The sequence below is a fragment of the Ips typographus genome, linkage group LG2, assembly GCF_016097725.1.
Source record: "Ips typographus isolate SLU linkage group LG2, UJ_Ityp_2.0, whole genome shotgun sequence".
In the NCBI taxonomy this organism is placed as follows: Eukaryota; Metazoa; Arthropoda; class Insecta; order Coleoptera; family Curculionidae; genus Ips; species Ips typographus.
In genome coordinates this window covers 15,263,812-15,289,462 of record NC_138423.1, presented here as the reverse complement: position 1 = coordinate 15,289,462, position 25,651 = coordinate 15,263,812, and the positions used below count along the sequence as shown (strand labels likewise).

General features: G+C 33.7%; 3 protein-coding genes and 1 non-coding gene across 13 annotated transcripts in view; 2 read left to right on the top strand and 2 right to left on the bottom strand.

Annotated features, from left to right (window-relative positions):
• shot (dystonin-like protein short stop) overlaps window positions 1-10,226 on the bottom strand; it is a 203,854-nt gene extending 193,628 nt beyond the window's left edge. For 3 of the 8 annotated variants that reach the window (XM_081973608.1, XM_081973610.1, XM_081973611.1), the window contains exons 1-2: window positions 9,624-10,218; window positions 2,684-2,816 (exon numbers count right to left, since the gene is read on the bottom strand). In XM_081973608.1, coding sequence (XP_081829734.1) covers window positions 2,684-2,786 — 103 coding nt within the window. In that variant the 5' untranslated portion in view covers window positions 2,787-2,816; window positions 9,624-10,218. Of the gene's footprint in view, window positions 1-2,683; window positions 2,817-9,623 lie in introns of all 8 variants that reach the window. The other 5 variants (XM_081973605.1, XM_081973606.1, XM_081973607.1 and 2 more) reach the window with 3 other exon arrangements.
• LOC145725060 (venom serine protease-like) overlaps window positions 1-25,651 on the top strand; it is a 58,791-nt gene that overhangs the window by 31,834 nt on the left and 1,306 nt on the right. For 2 of the 3 annotated variants that reach the window (XM_081973643.1, XM_081973644.1), the window contains exons 2-7: window positions 20,148-20,385; window positions 22,095-22,209; window positions 22,266-22,408; window positions 24,237-24,435; window positions 24,720-24,923; window positions 24,978-25,136. In XM_081973643.1, coding sequence (XP_081829769.1) covers window positions 20,152-20,385; window positions 22,095-22,209; window positions 22,266-22,408; window positions 24,237-24,435; window positions 24,720-24,923; window positions 24,978-25,136 — 1,054 coding nt within the window. In that variant the 5' untranslated portion in view covers window positions 20,148-20,151. Of the gene's footprint in view, window positions 1-14,408; window positions 14,543-20,147; window positions 20,386-22,094; window positions 22,210-22,265; window positions 22,409-24,236; window positions 24,436-24,719; window positions 24,924-24,977; window positions 25,137-25,651 lie in introns of those variants that run through there. The other variant, XM_081973642.1, reaches the window with a different exon arrangement.
• On the top strand, window positions 10,745-10,816 carry TRNAM-CAU (transfer RNA methionine (anticodon CAU)). Its single transcript has one exon. It is a non-coding gene; the product is annotated as a tRNA-Met (tRNA).
• On the bottom strand, window positions 13,014-19,992 carry Cep89 (Centrosomal protein 89kDa). Its single transcript, XM_081973625.1, has 8 exons — window positions 19,838-19,992; window positions 19,074-19,680; window positions 18,809-19,020; window positions 17,001-17,282; window positions 16,602-16,782; window positions 16,380-16,547; window positions 16,086-16,317; window positions 13,014-13,250 (listed from the first exon to the last, which is right to left on the bottom strand). The coding sequence occupies exons 2-8, from the start codon at window positions 19,661-19,663 to the stop codon at window positions 13,035-13,037; spliced, it is 1,881 nt and encodes a 626-aa protein (XP_081829751.1). The 5' UTR covers window positions 19,664-19,680; window positions 19,838-19,992; the 3' UTR covers window positions 13,014-13,034.

Genomic DNA, 25,651 nt, shown 5'->3' with positions numbered 1-25,651 from the left:
AGGCTGGATACTGATGTGGGCATGCCCAATCTAACTAAAATATTTTCAAGATGGTTGCACTTCCGTTTATACCGGAAGTCGAGCACAACTTTCTTATTTTAAATAGAACACCCTATATATTATTACATATTTGGATTCTTCACAAAATTCTGACCAACTTTTGTGTACAATGCCCTATGCCTATCTCTAGCCGTTTTCGAAATATTTGATGTTTTTTCAAAAAAGTGACAGTTGCAACGCTCAACATATTTGTGTACTCTGTCAAAACCGTATTTCATTTTGCAATGAAACTTTGGGTTATTGTAAATAAAGGATCGTTTTATTAAACTGAGGGTGCGTAATGAATCATTAGTATACAGGGTCGTCAAAAAAAAATCATAAACCTGCCACTAAAAAAAATGAAAAATTTCAAGTTTTTTAAATAGAAACCCACATTTTTTATGACGGAATCATTTTGAGCATTAAAAATTACTCTACGTTTCAATTTACTTGCCTATTGAGAATAAATAGGCAAATTTTATTTGAGAATAAACATTTTTTATTCATAAAACTCCAGATTTTTCTCTCTCTAATTACGTGTGGATTTATGTCACACTAGTAGTGTGAATTATGTCTATTGAACATTCCATTTTTAGCGAATTTGGCCTCGTCGCTCTAAATAATATTATTCAAAAACAATTCTTCTCCATAGTGACTAGTCAGCAAAAACTCACTAAAAACCACTGTCTTCGGAAATTCAACCTCTTTTAAGTGTTGCACTAATTTAAATGAAAAAGGGTGAAATTTATGTTTCTTCAGAATCCTTTGAATTGAGCTTTAGGTTGCCAAGTTGGATTTGCAACAAAATAGCCCAAAATTGCAATTTCTACATTTGTATTATTAAGGATTGGTTTTGTTTTAATAGCATTTATCTTTACAGATCCCGTATTCTTAAAATTTGCAATTATTTGCTTTACAGCTTTTGGTGATGGCTTTGGTTTTTCTGGATAACGAGCGGCAAATACCTCAAAGTCAAAGTCAAAAAGGCATTTATTCCAAAACATATTTGCGTAAGTACACAAAGTTTGAAACAGGTCATACAGAATTAAAGTGCAAATGCACACAAAAATTTAAAAATTAATACAATACAAATCATTAAAAATCAATCAATAAAACCGCGTTACACTGAAATTTAGTATGTAATTGTCAATTATATAATATACCTTAAAATCGAACATTACAACAAATTTAAAACAACAAAACATTGAATTGCACTTCATGAGCATGCACTGGTGGGGCCGATAAAATTCATATACTCACCCAAAGAGTATGGCTCCATATTGCAAAGGTACAAATGCAGGGATGTTTTAAAACTGTTCAAACCTGTCACTGTTTTTAATGATACAGGCAGCCTATTACTATACCTACTCACACGTTCTACTCACAACTTTATCACATTCTCCGTAAATAATAAACAAATTTAAGTAATCTTGGTTTGAATAACGTAACCGCAGTAATTTTTAATGCTCAAAATGATTCCGTCATAAAAAATGTAGGTTTCTATTTAAAAAATTTGAAATTTTTCATTTTTTTTAGTGGCAAGTTTATGATTTTTTTTTTAACGATACATGTCAATTATGACAGTTTTCTGCAAGCTTGGCAAAAGCATTATTGTTGTTATTGATTTTTCTTGGTACTATTGATATTTAGAAAAAAAAATTGTTATGGTAAGGTTTTAAGAGCAAATGTCATCTAAGTTATTGTTACTTTACCGCATACAATGTAGTAAACAATTAATATGCATAATTGTTCAAGTTATTTGTCCTTATCAAAACAGATTACAGAGGTTCTCCTTCAAAAATACCAATAATAATCATTAACATGAAACACAGTGTTTTTACTGTTGCGTTGTATTTCATAATTTTTTTACAGTAACAAATTTGAAAATTTCACAGTAATTCCAAATAAAACATTCTTATTTCAGTTTAGTACATTAATTGGCTTTGTTCACACCCTCTCTTTGCCATCACTGTTACCGCCCATTAAAAACTTGACCGAAGCACGGTGTCCATATTAGCAGGAAGCAGTTAAGCATGATAAATCGACCTTATCTCTTGTATCCTCCGGTACTTTCGCGATTAATTAGTTTGAGTTTTAATGATGTAACGCGATCCCTTCAACCCGACCCACAATACTTAAAACTAATTACCCGGAAAATACCAATTGAAAAAAAAACTGATCTCCAAGTTTAATTACTTAGAAAGGCTCTAAATTGAGTAATTTTGGCGCATTGATTTGATTGGCACAAAACACGAGTTCTGATAGAGATATCGCCAAGGAGGACCTAAATTTATCACCGTTATTTTCGTTAATCACCAGTTAGATAAGCTACAAATTGTAATTATTGAAGGATGCTGATATGAAGTAGATTATACTCGCTTTGAGGTAAAATCGTAAAATTAATATTTTTACTCAACCGTCTGATCAGTGTGTGTTTATTTTGGGACACACACACTTCTGAAAAAGCCATTAAACTCTTGTTTCACTTTAAAGCAGCTATCAGTAAAATTTAACAGTTCATTTAAAATCATGCCTATAATTACTTATCTTTTGTTAATTTTAGAAACTAGAGTGAGTGAGATTTATTACTCTCTACTACTTTTGGACAGTTTCAATAGGGAAAATGTAGTTAATTGACGCTTACCTGCTATTCGAAGTACTGCCCTGTCAGCGCTGTCCAAAGACAAAACAGCCAAGGGCTGTTCTCGGGTCCATTCTTGCAAAGTCAGGTCCTTGTCGAAATCCATTATTTACACCATAACTTAGACCATAACATTCTGAAAACAGTGAAAAATTTTCACACAAAGTTTGGGATAAAATAAACTTAAAAATAAGCTACAGTGTCAGAAATAGAGGGTGGACGATGTCCTGACTAGACTCCCTCCTGACTGACTAAACTCCCTGATTCTTGTTTCAGTTTTGGACTGTACGGTAAATTATTTAAATGATAAACTGTTTATTAATTTAAGTGCACCCTAGAATGAATTTATAATCAAAATTAAGGTGTGTGCAGATAAACAGTACTAGTAAATAAACTGCATCATAAAACTTATCAAAATTTGCTAGTGAAACAAGGGTGTAATGTGGATAAAGGGCTTGGTCAGGTGAATGACCCACGCTAAGGGTGGACATTGATACTTCACCTGCAAACCAACAATCCAAATAATAGTAACCTTTAGAGGTCTATACAGAGTGGTCAACAAAGAATACGGGGTGTGACTGGATCGAGGACTGGAAACCAAAATTATTTGAAACAAAAATTGTATTATGAAATATGGCCATAAGAATAATAAGAAAATATATCTAAAATATTTACTCTACATAAAATCAGTCTCAACAATGGATGTTTTTGCTGTAATCTTAATGTTGTCGTTTTCGAGATATTGACTATTAAAGATTGAAATTTTCACCCTTTGGAACGCTATAGCACACGAACGGTTGAAGAGACGAGTAAAACGGTTTACATGTTCCTATCTTACTTTCTAAGATCTAAGTTATGATGGTATTTTCAAAATTTTCAAGAAAACAACAAATACTAAAAATTTGGAAATTTTGAAAATCAAAAAAGTAAGATAGTAACATGTAAACAGCTTTGCTCGATCTTCAACGGTTCGTGCCAAAGTTAGTGCGCTATAGCCTTCCCTTGAGCCTTCCAAAAGGGGAAAATTCCTCGGAAATTTTCAGAAAATTTCACTGTTTAATAGTCAATACCGCTCGCAATATTTCGAAAACGACAACATAATCAAGAAATAGCATCAGTTCTAGGGTACAGTACCTCGCATTCTTAGCTGTAGGAACAAATACAATTTGAAGAGTGCACCAATACGTCAAAAAAATTTAAAAATCTTAATCCCCTAATCTCTTAAAACATAGACAGCTTCTTTAAAAATAACACATTCAATTTTTATCACTTGTTTCAACTAATCAATCAATCATGAGAATTATTGTAACATGATACTACTTTACTGGACAATGAGATTGTGAGTGAAGTACGTTACATCATAGACTAAATTCCATGCTAGAATATTTGAAGAAAAGCTTATCTAAAATTTTCAATTTTTGTTTTACAATTGCCAATATATGAAGTTAAAGTTTTAGGAAAATCCTTCGGAAAAATCTGACCGAAATTTCTACATTTGTCTACAAATAATATCTAAAAGCTTTACTAATATTATTATGGTACTGTTTTTCATCATGCTTTGAAGCTTTACGCTCGGGCGCCTTGCAATATGATTACCTAGTTCTCTAGAGTTTTTGTAGCACAGTATTGTTTAGTAATGAAATCAGGAGAAGCAAAATACCGATATTTTCACGGTTTAACCTCATTCTTATCTATTCTGTTTGCATATCTTATTTTTATATACTTTTATTATAATATTTTATAATATAGCTTAATATAAAGGGTGGTCCAGTTTTAAATGTCAATAATTCACCAATCCATAACCAATTAAAAAATAAGTTGACATTCATTATGTCATTTTCCTGAAAAGTGATTCTTAAGGAAAATACAGTCCTTCAAATTTCTGTTTAAAAAATCGGTTTTTTTGTCATAACTGTCAAACCGTTGGAGCAGTATTGATCGAATTTGGAACAAGCACTTTATTACACGTTACTACGGTCAAAGACCCAAAACTAACCCAACCCAACTTAAAAATTGTCTTGGAAACGGAAAATTCACTTAAGAAGTTTAAAAAATATTATTGTAGCCAGTTTTCATAGTTTCCAGACAAACTAAAAGACTTTAGTTTTGAAAATTGAATTAGAAAAGATAAAGATTTCAGAAGCTTAAAAATTGTGTTTGTAACCAATTTTCATGCAAATCGAGAGACTTTAATACTAAAAATTGACTTGTAGACATAAAAACTACTTTTTCAAGAATTTGTTACTACAAATTCATACATTTAAACCTTAAAAATTGACTTGAACCCCAAAATGTGACTGAACTAATGAAAAGTGACATCAGAAGCTTAAAATTTGCATTTGAAGTAAGTTTTCATAATTTGAAGACAAATTTCAATATTTTAGTCTTGAAAATAGTCTTAGATGCAGGACATTGACATTAGATTCATGAAATTTGTCTTGAAAACGAACTTTTCGTGCTTTTTACTTTGCTGCTTTCATTTTCTTCGAATTCTGGACTATTTTTAGTGCCTTAAAACTGCTTTCAGCTTGGAAAATCGAGTTTCAAGACTATCTTCACCAAGTTATTGACATAGCAAACTTAAAAAACATTTTTTACATTCTTCATAGACTTAAAATGGCATTTGAAGCTTTGTCACTATTAAATCGATTTCTAGACACCCCAGTGCTAAAAATTCAGGTATTTCTTAATAAACTAGACGGTTTTTAGTGTTTTAAGCTCGGTTTTAAGGCTGTTTTCAGTGCCTCAAATCGAGTTTCAAGACTATCTTTACAAAGTTTTTGACTTATCAGGCCTAAAAGCCATTGTGTCCACTGACCATAATCTTGAAAATGTTATTTCAAGCTTCTTCACTTTTAAATTGACTTCTACACTCATAGGTGCAATAAATTGTAGCACCTTTAAGAAATTCAGACTGTTTTTAGTGCTTTTTAAGACTGAAAAATCGAGTTTAAGACTATTTCTAAAAGTCAAGTTTCTTCAGTAATAAAAGTAAAAAATTTTGGTACCAAATGCTACAATAATAGTCTTGAGAACTAATTTTTATAAATAAAATAGTCCGAAAATTTAATTTACTTCTAGACTTGTTGTCCAGTCCAGAAAATTGAGTTGTACACCAATTAAAGTCTTGAAAATATACTTTTGGACTCTCTTTAGTCCTAGTAAGGTCCGTTCTAGCATTAAAAGTCAACTTTTATACTATTTTTAGTAGTAAAAAATGAGTTTCATGCACAATACAATCTTTGTCTTGATTTCCGAACTTTTTTTAGTTCTTGAATGCCAGTTTCAGACACTCAACCAGGATGGCAGTCTGAGAAAGCGAATCATAAGACCATTCCTAATAGTAAAAGCACGTTTTTAGACTATTCAGCTCGCTATTCAGTACAAATTTGGACTTTCACAAGTCTTGAATGTTCAGTTTTAAACTATAAAACGATTTTTTTAATTGAAATTTGGAGGACTGTATCTTCCTTAGGAAACGTTTTTCAGAAAAATGACACAATGCAAGTCAACTTATTTTTTGATTGGCTATCAAATGGTGAATTATTGACACTTAAAACTGGACCACCCTGTAGAAAGCAAAGCCATAAGTTTATTTTTTTTAACTTAATTAACCTAATAATTTAACTAAGATTCCCAAACTGGAATAACCGAGGGCACATAACTTAACATAATTAGGTAACAAATAACAAAAAAACCCAGACAGAATATCGTTACACCAAGTCCCGAGTACAAAAAAGTAAAACTTTTTGCACTAAAAAATCATTCAAAAAAGTGTACTTTTTTGCACGACTTTATAAAAACAATTTTTAAGCATTTTTTTAATGGAAGTAATTTCTGATCACTTACATGCTAAAAATTGAATGCATTCCTTGTAAGTCAAAATTAATTAACAAATAGATGTTAACCTTGACATTACATATCATCGGTTGGGAGTTATTCCTAGGAATTATCAATCAGTTTTCCACAATGCAGTTGATAATTTATTTGTCCTAACCTCAGCCACAACCAAATGTCACCCATTATTTACTGCTATTGTGCAAAACAATCTCTACATTATAAGCCAAATGTATCATGGGTGAACTATACGAGGTTAAAGTGTGAAGATATGTAATACCGAGATTACGACAGTCAAGACGACAGTTCATCACGTATCAGACTTTACCTTAATCTTATTATTGTCTGATCAAGGGCAGTATAATCCCTCAAAAATCATATATCTCAGTACAAATTAAACATTTTAATCAATCAAAATAGAATCACAAGCAGATTTATGATGACCGCCAAAAACAACTATTGGATTTAATCCTGAGATTTCACACTTAGGTACAGCCTGGCTTACAGCTGAATAGTTTCTAAGCTCTGACTTATGAGAAACACACCCTCTTTATATTTGATACGCTAATGTTTTTGTCAATAGTCCTTCCTAGCTTCAGGGTATAATATTTTGAACATTCTACACGAGATTCTACACTTACTTAGGTTTAGGTAGGTACTATAATTCCAGCTACAACTTTGACAACTTAGGACAAAAATAGGTTCTACTTTCCTATTGATTAGCAGAACCTGAAACATTCATATTTATAATTACGTATTGTAAGAAATCCTCCAAGAAATTACATTACCAAGCACATTACCTTATTTGATTAACAATCCCCCTGAAAATCTCCTAAAACTAAGGGTCATATTAATAATCATTCCTGGAAACTTAAGGTAGCCTCAAGGAGTAAAAATAATAAGTATTATGGCTACATTTCAAAGAATGATTATTAATATTGTCCTAATAGCGTTTCCCCCGTTTTCGATTGGCAGGTTTTGCTCTATAAAATGTCATTGAAACAGTATCGCAAAAAATTGGTCCAGCGTGTTTATTCTACAGTGTGGTCCAAATTGGTGATGCATGTATGGGGATATCCGTTATCGTAAGAGATACAGGCTCGGTCTAATGGGAAAAGTTTTAGGGAATTCAATGCCAAATTCATACCCGGTTTTGAAATTAGATTATCATTTGCCGTTTTCCGGGAAATTGGGAAAACGTGAAACACTGCATTTTTAACTTTGCCTTATAGGCTCGCTTATAGGTCCTTTTTAAGATAAAAATGTTTTTGAAAATGTTACCTTATTAGGGCACTTTTTGACGTAAAATTCGATTGTGTTATTAGAAATTTTTTATCGGCACTTTTCGAAGTTATGCATGACTACTTTGGAAAATCTTATGGGCGCCATTTTCAAAAACATTTTTATCTTCGTTGAGGACCTATAAGGCAAAGTTAAAAATGCAGTGTTTTACGTTTTCCCAATTTCCCGGAAAACGGCAAATGATAATCTAATTTCAAATCCGGGTATAAATTTGGCATTGAATTCTCTAAAACTTTTCCCATTTAACCGATCCTGTACCATATCTCTTACGATAACGGATACATGCATTACCAATTTTGACCACACTGTATAGGAGCCTACTCCCTAGTCAGATGAGATGAGGATTTTTCTGGTTCAGTCCATAGGAGAGAAATCCGAGGAGTAGATCGCCGATGCAATTTGGTGTACTAATTCGAGGTATTATGAGGCACTTTCCCATTATTATGAAGCATTGTGAGGTATTACAAGGCATTACGAAGCATTTTGAGATATTTATAAGGCATTTGAGAGTATTTTGAGACATTGTCTGGATATTTCAAAATGTAGTGTACTCTGTAGTGTATTAACATAACAAAATTGAATGAAATTTAAATTGAACAGAACAGCATAAGCACATGTATGTAATTATTATGGTAAAATCTTTATTACATGATATTGAGTTGAAACAATAGTCATTACAAATTATTATAATAATTTACCAATTTTTCAACATTTAACCTACATTTTCAAGGTCACGTGACTGTTTTTGACAGGTGTCAACTGGCTTTTACAGTGTAGCAAGCTCAAAATTGTATTATTAACATCACGTAACGTGTATTTTACAATTTGAGCTTTTACAACTGTCTAAATTTAATTTACCAAATGATCAACAGTTGAATTACATTTCAAAATCACGTGACTGTTTTGACCGATGTCAGTTGGCTTTGACAGTGTTGCAAGCTCTAAAATGGCATAATCAAAGTCACGTGATGTGTCTCTTCCAATTTCAGCTTTTACAACTGTCTAAAATAGTCTAAATTTATTTTACCAAATATTTTAATTTTAAACCACATTTTAAAGGTCACGTGACTAATTTTGACAGATGTCAACTGGCCTTTACAGTGTTTCAAGAACATGCAGAATTGCATTTTCAACGTCACGTGACGTATACTTTGCAATTTAAGTTTTTACAACTGTCTAAATTTAATTTACCATTTTTAAAGTTTAAACGTTTGGTTAAGTTTACGTGTTTTTGACAATGTCAACTGGCCTTTACAATGTTGCAAGCTCAAAAATTGAATTATCAAGTCACGTGACCTAGTTCTTACAATTTGTCTAAATTTAAATTACCAATCTTTCAATTGGTTCTTTTAAATGATAAGTGTCTTTATTTGAAACGTCAAAAAAATTTTAGTATTTATAAAAATAGAAGCATTGTGAGGTATTTTAAAGGCATTTCAAGGTAGGTATTTTATATGCAAAAAGGCATTTTGGTGTACAAAAAATGATCGGCCGTCTACCCCTGGGAGAAATCTCATCTCATCTCACTAGGCTCCTATAGAATAAGCACCCAGCCAGACACTGATTTGCAGGCAGGAAACATGCCAATGGAAAACGTCATAAAATCCAACATCATATTACCCCCCCACCAATATAGGGCGAGCACCACATCGATATTAAGATATTTGAAGTGCTTGGAGTATGGTAATAAATAAATTTGCCCAAGTTTGTCTACAAAAAGCGGTAAACTAAACATTTTCCAACTATACAAATATTCAGGGAGATATCAGGTAGAAAAAAAATTCTAGAAACAGTAGAAACTCACCTTAATCTGATGATAATAAACTCCAACACACTGAAACAGTTCAAATAAGGTACTCCAGGCCACTCAAAACATCTCCAAAAATTCTTTTACATAAATAAGTCCGATTTTTTTGCCAGTTTCAGCAGATTTGTCTGAACCGTACTGATAAGAAAAGATCCGAAATGCTGTTGATATTTTTGCTCCTAATCAGACTAGAAAGATAAGCGATGCTACGTACATAATTTTCAAGACAACAGAGTAGGCCACATTTAAAAAGCCTACCTCAGCTGCTGACACACACACACACACACACTACGTCACTACACACATCCAAAACAAAAAACAACCACCGATGGTGTTTGGGGGGTTGCCAAGTCGCCTTAAGGGCTGAATCACCGACTATTGTAGGTTAAGAACAAAAAATCGATAACGTCACGCCGATGCTTATATAGCCGGGTTGGGAAATGGTTGCATGAAATTACGTTTAAGTCGTGTGGAAAACTCGTTGAATTGACGAGGATTATTTAACACAGGCACTTTGGTATAGTTTAAAAGCCGGAAAAAGAGCGAATGTTTATCGATAGACGAAGCGCCGCTGCATCGACGCAGTCTGTTTTCGCGTGTTGCCGAACTCGACTGTCAACTGATATTGCAACGTTGCCGAAATGCCCCATAGTGTAGAGAATCTCGCATCAGTGATTCTAGTCCGACCGCGACGATATAATAACATAGAAGCAATAAAGTAATAATTCGAATTAAAGATAGATAGAACAATAATTAGATGTCTTAATTAAAACTAAAAATAAACTAAAATAAAATAAATTATTAATTTTTAAAGTGTTGCAGTGCATTTGTAATTTTGAAGATATGCACTTTTCTGAATTAAAGTTGTTAGTACGCCCTCTTGTGGACATTTACCGGAACTGAACTAGCGATTTTTATGCTCTTTTTTTATAACACACTTTTTTTCTCGAAGCTCTACAATTAATTGATTAGTCAAAAAAGTTGATAGCAACTTTTATTTGAACACTTTGTACATCATTATTTTTAGTGTAAAACAAATTGAATAACGTTGCGAGAAAAATTCTAATTCTTGCATCAGACTAACGAAAGTGTACGTCCTAGACAGAATGTTTATCATCAGCAGAGTGGCGCAGTGGAAGCGTGCTGGGCCCATAACCCAGAGGTCCGTGGATCGAAACCACGCTCTGCTAACAACTTTTTTTTATTTTAGGAAGTTAGACAAAAATGCTTGACTTATTTTATTCAAAAGCTTTTATTGTTATGTATTCAGAAAATTAAAGATTTTTTGACATATTCGTCTTCATCAGTCTTTAGGTAATTATAATAAATTTATTAGTAATTTCCTTTTCCAATTACCCATTTACCAAGATTTTCCTTTTTCCAATTTACCAAGATAATTGCAATTTCCAAATTGTATTATTAATAATACATGATATTCTTATGATAAAGTTAAAATGAATCCTATATCAAATAAATACGACTAATACTAGACTAGAATAGTTGTCATATCAATAAACCAATATTACAGTAATTTTAATTGACGCAAAAAAGTATATTCTAATTAATTATTATTTTTATATTTACAAAAAAAAAATAACTATTCTGAAAGAAACGCTCAATAATTTACAAGTATGGGTTAAGGACATACTCTTTTCTGCTCTCTTTCTCTTTACTGTAGATAACACTATAGTGTGTCCTAACCCATTCTTGTATCTCCTAAATTCTGCTTCATCTTCCAATAGTGTAATAAAAACATACACAAGATTTATATTTAAAATATTATTAAATTTGATAAGACAAAATCTTCCTTATTCGGTATTCTGAATACGCAACTAAACCTTTCAATACTATTTTTACGTGGAGACAACCACTTCAAATTTCTATTGTAAGTCAAGTTAGTAAAGTTAATTTTAGCCATGACCTACAGTCATGTTATTTTTGCGATACATATCATTACCATATTGTTTTCTGTTTTCACTATCCAACAAAGTACAAGTGTCTGCCTATATAAATATTAAAATTGTCTTTATATTTAAACGGTTACGTTACTATTGTAATTGATTCTGTCGAATAAAGGCGCATTTTATGTTATTTTCACTCTATTACACGCTAGTTGACTTTGTAATAAATGACCACATAAATTGTCGTTAAACATTAACGATTTATCAAACACCAGAAACTTACCTTCATGTTGTGCAAATAAAACATTTTACCTACCACCTCAGTGTAAATAGCTAATTACGCATAGTTTTCCGTTACGTAATGAACCTCTTTACGCACAGTTGTAAAAAAAACGCACAGTTTTAACGGCCACAAACTAACTGCTCTAATGCTGGGAAAACTTGATTTTGTTTTCGTTTCTTGCTTTATCAGAGTATATTAGATGGAGAACATCAAGTAATGCATTGTTCATACAGTTTTAAGTAACTACCACGTTGTCTAGAATATTATCTGCAATAGCAAACACATCAAGTAATATTACTGAAAGTACTATTTTTAATACTAATAATACATAATTCAACTGGGGTGTATAATTTATTAAAGTAATATAAGAAAAGCAATTCGAGATGTGGTCATATAGAAGGATCTTGAGAATAAGTTGGGTGGACATGGTAACAAACGAGGAGGTACTGGGAAGAATGAGAAAAGAAAAGGAAATATTAAACACAATTAAAATAAGGAAGCTGCAATATCTGGGCCATGTGATGAGGGGAGATAAATATGTATTGCTGCAGAACATTATGCAGGGAAAGATACAGGGGAAAAGAAGCAGAGGGAGAAGACGTATCTTTTGGTTGAATAACCTGAGAGGATGGTATAATTGTAGTTCCACTGAGTTGTTTAGAGCTGCAGCATCGAAAGTGAGGATAGCCATGATGATTGCCAACCTTCTGAGAGGAGATGGCACTGAAAGAAAAAGAAGAAGAAAAGCAAGATACGCTTTTCTTCTTAATAACTGTAATGTCACCATAAATAATTATTTTAAGAACAATACTAATAATTAGATAGGTAACATGACATGTGATTTTTTTAGTAGCATAGTAGCATAATACCTATGATTAGTACAAAAATATGATGTTAATACGTTGAAAATACACTTTTTTTATGAAAAATGACTCTGAATTATATGAATTGCGAAAACAGGACTTTCCATTTGGTCATAGGTAAAATATAGTACGTCACACGTGCTCTAAGGCATTTTACGCACTCATGGAATTACACACTCGCCGCTATGCGGCTACGTGCGTTCTAATTCCATGTCGTGCGTAAAATGCTTCTTATTATGCACTAGTTACGTAATATACTATAAAATCAGATGTCACCTGGTATTTGCCATATTCATATTTGCGGCCGTGCCCCAGAAAACATTACCGTAAATAAGAAACATTTATCATAAAAAATTTATTGTCACTTATATTTGTCCTTAAATAACTGATAATGACTGCCATGTTTTGTGTTATCACAATCGTGTCTCGACAGTTTTGCCTCCTGATCAGCAATAACTTGTTTCAGGGCCTCAACTTCTTTTTGGTGTTTCTCCTTTAATGTTTCAATTTCTTCGGCCTGTTCTTGGATTTTATGTTCGACCGTTGAAAATTCCTCCCAAGCGGATTTTTGAACATCCTAAAAGCAAAAGTTCAATAAGAAAAATGGTTTGTGAGATTAGTTGGTAATATAAAATCTGACTGTTTGAGAAAGTTATAACAAAAGTTTTCACACCCCAGGAATTATACAGGGTGTCCTTAAAATGGGCGGAAAAAATGCTATTACGAGTTTTTGTGGCTTAAATATGACGATCTAACTCAACTTACCTTAGGCCAAAAGTGGATGAAGTCGGAGATAGTCGTGAAAGTACAATTTAGTTTTACAGTTTAATTTTATTAAGCTTTCTAATCAAAAATTCGGGCATTGACATGCCCATCATCAGGAGCTTGTTTTACTTTACAAAATTTGTTGCTGCATTTCTATACAGGGATAGACAGCAAGACCTGCTGTGTAGTAATTCTTATAAAACATTATTTAAAGGGTCAAACACTTAAGCTCCTGGTAATGGGCATGGTTATGACCGAAACTATAGTCTATCCGGCGAACCTACGGAGTAATAAAATTCGATGGGCGGCAACTTTGGTCGACCCGCATTACACTTTAAAACAGGTACGTAAATGTGAATCGAGTCATGAGACCCGAGAAGTCCTTATATTAGAGGGGGAAGAAGATATTATATTGTAAAACAGACCGGATATAGACATACTAATGGACGGGGCGGGTCAACCCCTCCTAATTTTCGCTTTTATTACTCCGTAGGTTCGCCGGATAGACTATAGTCAATGCGTGTCATTCCGCACTCTTTATTCTTACACCTCCACTGCGAGACAATGGACTTCTACTTCTAATTTTGTTCCACTTTTTCCTAAATGTTTTTTTATAATTAGCGTAAGGGTTCAAATTCAAACTATTATTTTAAGATTTAGAGAGCGCCATCTGTGGTACCTTACCTTACTTTACCTTACCTTACTTTACCACTAAAGACTAAAGTAACTTTTAAAAACTTAACTATAGTAACTTTATTCTCTATATAAAACAATAGATATTATGAGATATTAACAAAAAAAATAGTATCAAATTTTCAAAATAACCCCCATTTGTGTTAAATACATTTTTTTCTTTTAATTAAATTAAAAGTTTCTAGAAACATTCAATAATAATGCATTTTTGCTTTTAAATTTCAACGAAAAGTTATCTTTTAGTTACTTTTGTGAGGAATTTACTTTATCGCTCGTTGCCAAGGGTAGCTAGCGATAAAATTTTTGTTGCTTGCTGTCTAAGCAAACGACCACAATGTTATTAATTATTGAAAATGTCAGTGTTACAAGTATTCAATTGTGTATAGTTGTGATACTACTTTTGAGTACGCAGTAAGTTAGTTGTATTAAATTATTTAACATTGTTTGTGGAAAAGAAAATTGTATGTATTACGATCACAAAAGGACATTGACATTTTCTGGCTAATGGCCAATAGGTGGACATATTCCTCTGATTATTAGTTCGATATTCTTTGTGCGAACAGACCTATTGTCACTTGCTCTCGAATGAAACTTCATTATCAGCGCAAAAAAGTCATACTTTGCGCGCTTAATACATAAATAGCTATTAATTTAGAATTAAATACAATATCTCAAAAAGTTACGGAGTTTTGAATATGTTGTAAGTTACCAAAGCTGGCGCTTTTTACATCTTACAATTAAAATTGGATTTTTGCTATTCACCCTACAAAAACTCTCCTAGCTAAATTCTGAATTCTAGCTAATTATAAGAGTTTTGTAAATTTTTGTAGCTGTCGGGGTGACAGTTCACTGATCTTGAGGCCTATTGTACCCTCCGTTACTAGAGGATCTGGGCTGAGGCTATAGTCCCATCACAGTTCCTCCTCCAACTTCAAGGCCTTAATAAAGGCCAGCAGCTGAGTCAGTTTTAGAGAAGAAATCTCCCCACAAAGCAGGTGTTTAGGAGTTTCTTTCTCATCCCCACGGAATATGCAGTTTCCGTGTTCTCCTAGGCCTATCCGCTTCAGGTTGCCTCTCAAGCGACAGTGTCCTGAGAGGAAACCTTTTCCTTTGTTGAATTTTACAAATTCTTTATTCCTTTTTGTTACCTCCAAGAAGTTTTATAAACTGAGCCAGTTCAGTGAATTGTTCTCTCTTTCGTGTTCTTCCTTCAATTTGAGCTCTTGCATACAGGTGACATTCCCCAAGCCACAGATGGGTTCTGGTCCTGTAAAAAGTGTCTGGGCACCTTTTTTAACCAGAATGTTTTCTTTCACAATTCATCTGTGTGCTGGAACCCAGAGCAAGGTGACTTTATTATTTCCGCCTACTTCATTGAGTTTGCCTAGATATTCCCAGACTATTTTAGAGCTGGCTATGGTTAAGCTCAGCGCTGTTATGGCTGCTTGACTATCGGTCAAAATTGCAATATCCTGCTTGCGATAACCGTTGTCAATGCTGAACTGAGCGCACCTTTCTATTGAGTGAATTTGGGGTATTTTTGCATTGGCTCTGATTAATTTGTTTGGGGTTAATTAAGGGTTGTTGGCCCAAACATTCCTGCTCCTGTTTCCTTGGGTGTCTTGGACCCGTCCGCATACCATTTAATGGTGTGTTCTCTCAGACGGTAAGTAACAAATTCATGGGTCCACTCTCTCTTGTTGCTTAACTCCTGCACCATGAGGTTCAAGGGTGTGAGATCAAGCATGACCTCCATTGCCGCTATACTTTGTACTTTTCTAAGGTCCTAGCTAATTATTACCAAAGTTATTTAAAAACTACAAATAAATTGTACTTTTGACACTCTGTATCTCCGACATCCATCCACTTATGGACTAAGATAAGTTGGGTTAGATTTTAGGGACATTCTGTATGCACTAACTGAAATCAAAGAATAGTAGTTTATTTAAAGTACCTTGAGTTGAGTTTTCAAAGAATCCATTCGAACGGCCATTTCAGAGCCGATTTTTTTTACTACTCTATTTTCTATCTGTCGCTGATTTAGAGCTTGCAGCAAAGTTTCCTGCTCAGCAACCATGTCTTTGGCAAAGTTCATTGCTTTATGCAATTGTTTACGACAGGCGCTTCTTGACAGCTGAACCTCGTTTAACGTGTGTTCTAAGTCCAACTGTTTTGCTTCAGATTTTCTGTAATAAAACAATATTGCCATATTATGCTCAAATATATTTGGACAACCAAAACTACTCACTTCACTTCTTTTTCTAGTTTTACAATTTTTTCTTCCAAAACTTCTTTACATTTCCTAGCACTTTGAACTTTATCGTTCAATTCATTGATTGATTTAGTTTGGGAAGCTATGATTCCTTCTAATTTGGACTTTTCACCTTCATACTGCGTTTTCAACTCTTCATACCACCTGAAATATGAATATTTCCAAATTTTGTTTCACATTTTTGTAGGAAAAAGTCACCTTTTGCACTCATTTACGCTTGCAGTATGCACGGATATGGGAATGTAGTTCTGGCGCTCGTTTTTAAAATCGTCTTGATTATCTAACATTCCTTTTATTTTTTCTTTAAGAGATACGTTTTCTGCCCTTAATTTAATGTATTCGTCGTGGACCACTTGGTAGTCTCTCTTCATTTGTTCCACTGCAAATCAAGAATAAACCAACTCAAAAACTAAGAGCAGAATAGAAAAAGCAAAACATAAAAACCAGAAGCGTTTAAAAATAAAAATCTCAAAATTATAATTAACTTAAATATGCACTAGAAGAAATTCAAGCAGATTAGCAGTGTTGTCACTAACTCATTTAAACACATATTTTAACGCATTTGAACTATGTAACGTCATTTAAGTGATCACTTACCTTTAGATTCATAAGCCCTTAAAATTTCTTCTATTTTATCTTGCTTTATCGCACATTTTTTAATTAAAGCGTCATTCTGTTCCTTGGTGGATTTCAATTCCCTCCTAATTGACTCCAACTGGCCAGCCAACTTGGCACTGCACGTTTCATCTTCAGTAAGTTTTTTGTACAAATTTTCATTCTCTTCCACAATTTCTTTCATTTTTCCAGTAAAATTTGCAAAACTCAACTCATACCCCTGGATTATATTATCTTTTTCGTTAATCGTGTCCTGATACGCATCTGTTAAAAAAACAATACTATTATAACATGTGCATAGCAAAAATCAAGATGATTTGATAGTTGTTGCATTTGTAACATTGAGCAGCCCTATTGCCAGGTTTATACAGCTGATATATTTAATATGTATTCTCACAAAAGAATTATAGTTTCGTTGGTATTTACAAATCAGTGAGTGATTTTTGGTCCGGTTTGTCTGATTTTAATGACTAGAGACTTATCCATAAACAGAAATCCCAATTTCCTGGAATCTTTACCTCAAAATGTACATAATACACCACAAAGTTAATATTGCGTCTGAAAGATAGATTTTTGAATTAGTAATCCTGTAAGTACCTATTCTAGGATATGACTATCTCCTTTTGTAAAAAAACAGCCGGCAAGTTGCTAGCCAGTACAGAAACACCCAATTAACTATGGTGCGACGTTTCATGATCTAATTGTCTGAGGACTTAAGAACTGAGAGCAACGCACTGGCAAAGACTTCCAGAACTGAGGCAGGCCAAAGATCTCCTCGGCAATTTTAACCAAGCAAGATCGAAGACACTGATTAACCTCAGCAAAATTAGTCTCAAGGCATTAACGGGGTTTCTAACGGGTCATTGTCGACTAACACCTAAGGAAGCTAGGCCTAGAAGAGGACAGTACCTGCAGGTTCTGCGGAGAAGAACCAGAAATACCCCACTACATCTTGGTGGAGTGTTATGCTGTACGCCACAGAAGATTAAACACACTGGGATTACATCAGCTGGCTGTGGAAGTAATACCTCGAGCAGACCCAATCAAGATCCTGAAATTCCTAATAGAACTAAATCTTGAGGGATGGTATGAACAAGGAAACCTTGAGATAGCAGAAAAAGATGGGGTATAATAGATCTAATCAGGTCGCAGTACATCTGTCACCATCCACACCTACCATTACCATGTGCAGGAAACTGGTAGTCATTCCCTATAACTTTATGTTTTTCTAAAGCGAATGCAAAAATTCAGCCATTAGAAGATTATTGGGTTACCAAATGATGTGGCTCTACTACTTTAAAAAAAAAACACGTTTTTCACGTTGGGGACGTGTCAATGGCATCAATCAATACATCGTTGAAAAGGAAATTTTAAGCTCTTTCCGATGTTGCAAAACTATAAAATGTCGTCTATAAGATTTATCGAAGTTATTATACATAACTCGAAAACAAATGATACATCCCTTCTGAAAACATCACCAAATATTTCTTTGACGTGGTTTAGAAACTAAAAGGCAATTTTTAAAATGCAGTGTTGCATATTTTTTAATTTTTTTTAGAAAACGAGAAAAGATGTTCTAATTTGGAAACCATGCATGAGTTTCTCATAAAATTCTCTAAAACTTTCTCCATTTAACCGACCATGTGTCTCTAAAGATAAACTCCCATACATCCATCACCAATTTGGCTCACTCTGTAGACAATTTTCTTTTCTATACACCAGAAACAATGCAGGTTGTTTCGGCTGTGACATCATCTGACTATACTTTGATTTATCGTATTCCAACATACCTAATACAGGTCCTAAAGTGTGGCTGTTTACCGGTCCCCAGGATATAGGAGTGTGCCTGTGGTTCTGATGTTCTCCTGACAAAGCATTAATCACTTCGTTCTCCCTGTATTGAGTGGTGGTGGACTGTTGAGAGTGCAAGTGAGAATACTTTTCAATGGTGATGTTATGTTGACGCAATTTTTCTTGATATCGTTCCAATTGGGCGTTTAATCTGAAGAAGTTCAATTTAAAAAAAATGCAGACCACATGGTGAATTAGATTTACCTGAAAACTACTATTTTCAGCATTCCTAAGTCCTCATTTACTTCAGTGTTGTTTTTCCTTAAAGTCTGGTTTTCTTCAGTGAGTTTTTCGATTTGGTGCTTGACTTCCTCGCATTTTCTGCATACTTTACTGATCTCCAGCTGGTTGTATAAGTCCTCGTAAGATTTCTGCAGTTCCAAATATCGGTAGCGGATTCCTTCATTTTCTGTGTAGACTTCAGAGTTAACGTTTTGTAGATGACTAATCTTTTCTTTGAGTTTCAATATTTTTTTAACAGATAAATCCTCAAGCTCATTGAACTTGGTGACAATCTCTTCATTATCTCTGGAGAGTCTTTCGATTTCCTTGCTGAGTGATCTTTTGCTATTTGCTGGATGTCTGGACGAGTCTCGTTCAGGTATTTCAATAATAACTTCACTAATATTTGCGCCACTGCCTTCATGTTTGCTTCGGTGCCTTCTGGAACTGAAATTCGCTGAATACGTTTTCTTCGGTTTGTTTTGTTCTTGTCTGCCTTTCTCCGGCCTGTGCACCGGCACTTCAACATATTTTTTTCGTGGTTTTGCCGATGGAATTTCATTGCTTATCATTATTATCTAGGTGCCACCTAAAACAAAAAAAAATCATGATTCTCTAAAACAAAACCAAACACAATATAATAGCTGATTTTAAAGTGTGAAAACTACATAACAAAAACAGATGCGAAATCAATCGATGATTGTGGGTCGTAATGCGAAAAAGACAATTCCCAATTATTTGCTTACCTTTGATCGGGCACTTTTAGAGCACTTATTGACTAAACAACCCAAAAATGGATTAATGTCAGAATAGCATAGTAGTGACTTTTGGAAGACGGTTTTGTTTGTAAACAAACGTTTTACTGTGTTAATTTACAAAGTGGCGTTACTATGGTGATCAAGCTAAAGGGGAAAGTGGTCAAAGTACAAAAATAGTAGTACAGTTACGAGGGGCTAACATAAAGTAACTTAAAATACAGTCACTACAGGGTGTCACTAAAAGGCAGCTGGGATAAAAATACTCCAAACCTTCAACTAACAATTTTTTTTGTTTCAGAAATATGGACTCGCCAGTATCCAATTTCTTAAACACAGTTTTACCATTTGCTATAGTGGTGAATAACATAAATCCCAACTGTACCTTCTACCAAGAACTGGAATTTGGACAAGTTTACTACATCTTCAATAAGGAATACCCAAAAAATTACACTGCTAAATCGGCTTGCCAATGGACAGCAATCAGTCCAATAAATTCAAAAATTCTATTGTCATGTGGAGAAATTTCAATGCCCAAGGTAAGTTTAAATACAAAATTCCAAGAATTTTTTAAAATAATTGTATATATTACAGTTTTATGTGTTTTATAAAAATTACATTACAACAGTAGTACCTACAGTACAGTGTATTTTTGTTTTTTTTTACCAACTGGCATACTGCCAAATTCCAGCCACAAATCTCATCATAATGATATTAGGGGTGCCTTTTGCGCACCAACATGTTTGCGAAAACTTAGTCTACCCATACCAAAACAGGAAACTTGTTGGAAAATTGGAAACTTTGTGATTAAGCATTTTAGCACAAACTAGTTTTTCAGTAACTAGATATTGTGAACGTTTTACATTTCTTTTCCCATCCTAAACTTCTTTTAGCGTGTCACTAAAGACATTACAAGACATTTTTCTGCAACTACATGCTCAATTTAGAAGCTTTTATGTCAGTTACAATTTTCTTTTTTGCATCAGCTACAGTTTCCAAGCTATTCTCCGAAATAAACACGAGTACAAAAATTTTCAATCTATGTTCGAATGTCAAAAATAATTTGCTTTCAAATAGTTATTTATGCAACAAGTGCAAAAAGTAGATATTTTTTGCACGCAAGTTAAACGAGACTGAAAATCCAGTTTAACAACACGTAAGTGCAAACATTTTTTTATAAAATCATGCAAACAAGTACACTTTTTTCGCACAAGTGCAACAAGGTCTTTTTTGCACTATTTTATATTTGCTCTGCTTTTCTTATCAAAGTCGATTTTATAAAAAAAATTTTATGAAGCCCATGCAAAAAGCCCTTTTTTGCATTTACGTGTTGTTAAACTCGAATTTCATTCACTTTTCTTCACATTCTTTCACTTGCGTGGAAAAAAAAGTACTTTTCGCACTTGTTGCATAAATAACTATTTGGCATGGGTTGCATATACATTTTTTATAAAATCGACTAGTTTGATGATACAGGAACAACAAATACATATAGCAGAGTGCAAAAAAGACTTTATTGCACTAAAAGAAGAGGAACATTTTGCACTAAAAATAATTAAAAAAGTGTGCTTTTTTGTACGATTTTATAAAAAAAGATTGTTTACTGTTTTAAACACAGAGTGGAGTTTAGTAAAACTACTAGATAAAAGTGTAACCAGGACTTCCAAAATTAGACAATAGCATTCTCGAGGCAAAAATGGCATTTCTGAGAGATTAAATTAAAAAGAATTGAAAAGAGAGAAGAAAAGCCACCAAAATTAAACAACATACATTTTTGCGGTGGAAATGGTATTTCTATTTCATTAATGAAGAGGAATTGAAAAAAAGCACGGCAAGGCGCCAAAGAAGACATTAAAATTTTCTGCTAGACTGAATACAGAGAAAAAATAAGAAAAAAAAGTGTTAGATTAAAAGAAGAAGAATTGAAAGGAGAGAAGAAAAGAGGAATAAATGGAGCCAAAATTAAAGGATTAAGGGCTAAAATGGTATTTTATCAGATTTAGGGCCAGTAATTTTACTTCAAAGCAATTTTATTCCAGAAAAATGTTCTATAGAAAAAAAATATTCATTGGATAACCATTTTGTTTCTCTTTTAAGATTGTACCAAATACATCACTGGTTACCTAAATGTCAATTTCATAATTTACGTTAACAACAGGTTGGCAGATGTTTAAATAACAAATCAAAGATCAGGCAGATTTGCACAAACAATTTTGTATTTTGTTCAATACATACGTTTTTTTTTCAGTCACTGAACTGTTTCCAAGATCGAATAGAAATATCATCGAGTGAAAATGATCATCACAAGTATTGCGGAAATGGCAAATTTTCCTTTATATCGACGCAGAATACCCTAAATCTTGGTACTGTATTACCTATAATATTTTGAGGGTGGGAATTATATTGTGGCATTTTTCAGTTTTACGTTCCACTGCCTGGTCTATAGGAGGTCGATTTCTGTGCACTGTAGTAGCAATTGATAATCCCCAAAAGGATGAAACCTCAAACGCATTTCAGAAACCTCTAAATGAATCTCATTGTACTTGTGGGTGGAAAAACGATGTAAGTTTGATATACCCATGTAATTTATTGAAATTTGTATTACTGTTAATATTGGAGGAATAATTGATAGAATCGTGAACAAAATGTATCCTCTGAAACAACATATTCCTTCAGAGTGAAGTAGTAGTTCATGATATATTGTGGAGAAGATTGTTATCGTGAGTCTCATTATTCTTTCTTGGGTAGAAAATGTACCTGTACCCAAAGGAGTGGTCCCAAAGGTTGCCCTTAGAACATTATCATCTTTTTCCAATTCAGTTAAATCACTTTATTGGTTAGACATTTTTTTATTAAATTAAGTAAAAATAAAAAGACAAGAAACCAAGGGATGCCAAGAAAATTTTTAACGGAAATTTTCTAATCCTATAACCAAATAAACAGAAAACTAGATACAATCCACAAAAGCTGAACTGTTTCAAAAACTTTAAATAAACTAAACAATCTGCAAAAATTAGTACTAAAAAAAATAATGACTTTCCCAAACACATCAGGCACTTCAGGGGCCAAATTCTTGATAGCAGGGAACGGAATTCTCAAGAGAAGTGTTGTTGATAGAATGTGACAGAAGCAGCTGGCAATGGCGGATTCCTGTCAAATTCTACAGGTATTTCTCTTGATAATTCCCTTCCCTCGTTTCATGAATACGCACCCAGTAGATTACCCTGTCACGTCGCTCTGTTTTGTCTGTCTCTGGTTTAATCACCCCCCTCGTTCGTTGATGGATCCGCTTATGGGTTCATCAATTAAGGTACCGATCACTTCATAGATCGCCTCCTCCTCTAACAACGAAGCAACTGTAGTATACAGTGCGTTTTTTTTAACGCGCAACATAGGATTTTACGTGTTAAATTTTTAAGCCCCTGTTAGACCATGTTATTTTGGAACTACAGGTCTAAAAATTGACGGGTGTGTCTTTAGTACCCTGAAGCTTAAGTAAGTTAACCAATTTGGTCTAAAAAGTAATTAAAAACTGGCAAAAAATCATTTTTTTCGAAAAGACTTTATCGTTTCATACTACCTGTATGCATTGTTGTTTTTGATACTGGCAGGTCGGGTAGCAGGTAGAGTGACATATTTTGACTGCATCAATACCTGACATCTTTTGAACGTCAAAAGGGCATTTTATGATTGTTTGGAATACTGTTTGGCTTCAAACGGAGGTCACTTTGAACAATTCACTTATAAAAATACTTCTTTTGTTCTTAACTTTCTTGATACAAAGTTAATGATCAACTTGTTTTACTTTCTACGCCAAATTTTACCTGCTACCTGCCGTGCCAGTATCAAAAACAACAACCACCTATCATACATACAGGGAGTATGGAAAGATAAAATCTTTTCGAAAAAAGATGATTTTTTGTAAGTTTTTAATCACTTTTTAGGCCGAATTGGTAAACTTACTTAAGCTTCAGGGTACGAAACAGCTACCCGTCAAGTTTTATACTTGTAGTTCCAAAACAACATGGTCTAACACGGGCTTAAAAATTTAACACGTGAAATCCTATGTTGCGCGTTAAAAAAAACGCACTGTATACGTACTCCAGGATCCTGGCAAGAACACGTCAGGAGCAGTCACCGTTTATTCGTTTAAGTTCAGCTTCTCAGATAATGTTTTTCTTGATAAAAATGGCTTTCTCCAAAACTTTCGCCTTTGACAATTTTTTTTGTTTCTAAACATTGTTTTTAGAAACCAAAAACCTACTGCCGCCACTAGTTACACCTATTTTACCTATCCTATACGCTTCTGGCCTAAAACTCTAGCTATTTATGTACACTTTTCCGCACGATGGTAGGAAAAACATTTTAATAATGTAATTATTTTTTTTAGAAAAGGATTTACGGCGGTCATGAAACGAAGGTAAACGAGTATCCAGCTATGACAGCCCTGATCGTCAACAACCAACCGTCTGTATACTGTGGGGCCACCATTATATCAGAAACATACGTTTTAACAGCAGCTCATTGTGTTGCTGACATGACTGCTCGTTCAATTTCTGTTTTGGTTGGTGACCATGACATTAGTGTAGGTATGTTGTATACGTTTACCTACACAGAAAACACTGTGCGTTTGCCATAGTATGATTGTAGAATGTTTTGATTTGAAATTGTTTTAATGCTGTCCATTTCATGTTTGTAAAAATTAAGTCTTTCCAACAATATCTCATAATAAATATAGACAAAATCACTATTTTGGAAGATTTGGATTTTGGTATATGTTAAAGTTTACACTGATTGTTGAATTTGTAACTACGAGAAGCAGGTTGAATTATTCCCTATAGCAAACATTTAGTTTAAATAAAAACGTTTTTAGGTACTGATACGTCATCGTCAGCGATCTACCAAGCTCTGCAAATTATTATACATCCCAATTACAGTAGGATCGGCTACTATAGTGACGTGGGGTTAGTCAGAGTGTCTAACATAATTTTCAGTGAAAATGTCGGCCCTATCTGCTTACCTTTTAAGTACAGTGGCCCGCGCCAAACATTCGATGGAGAAACAGTTTCAATTTTAGGTAAGAGATCACTCATTCATAAACATTGAAAAACAACAACTTATCGATTTTCAGGTTGGGGTCAAATGGAATTCCAAGGATCCAATTCTAACACTTTACAAGAAGCTAATGTAAGAGTCATCACCAACTCCGAATGCCAGGAAACTTATAGTGTTATTTCTTCCCAAATATGCACATTTCATCCCGAGATGGACAGTTGTCAGTTCGATTCTGGTAACTAACGTTATAGTATATTAAGTATCAAGAACAGTAAGTAAGCTTTAGTGATCGCTGACAAAAATTTAGTCTGAGATCAGTAAAACTGTTACTGTTCGTGATGCTTACAATATTCATTTGTCAAAATTCAACAGTTATTTTTATACCAAGGGCGTAAAACGCAAAAGAAGCATTTGCTTATCAAAAATTATCAATTACCAGCCTTCAAGTATCTCATATAAGAAGAACCTATTCCGACGAAAATGATGGCAAATTTTCTGAACTCGAGAAAACAGCCAGTAAAATATGCCTTCAGTTGTTGCCAAAAAAGTCATCAAGAATATTGTATGAAGAGTCATACCAAGATTTTGTTAAATGGTGTGATCTAAGGCAAGTGACGTGCATAAATGAAAGTGCTGTGTTGGTTCATTTCAATGAAAGACAAGATTTTGAAGCCTTCAACGTTATGGTCAGTCTACTCAATGTTGAAGTCGACAATAATTGTTTATAGAAACATCGACATCAGTAAGTTC

Coding starts and splice junctions, on each gene's coding strand:
- Cep89 (XM_081973625.1), bottom strand. CDS start 19,663: ATGATAAGCAATGAAATTCCATCGGCAAAACCACGAAAAAAATATGTT. Junction 16,783..17,000: donor AAGGGCTTATGAATCTAAAG/GTAAGTGATCAC, acceptor CTTGATTTGCAG/TGGAACAAATGAAGAGAGAC. Junction 16,548..16,601: donor AGCGTAAATGAGTGCAAAAG/GTGACTTTTTCC, acceptor TTCATATTTCAG/GTGGTATGAAGAGTTGAAAA.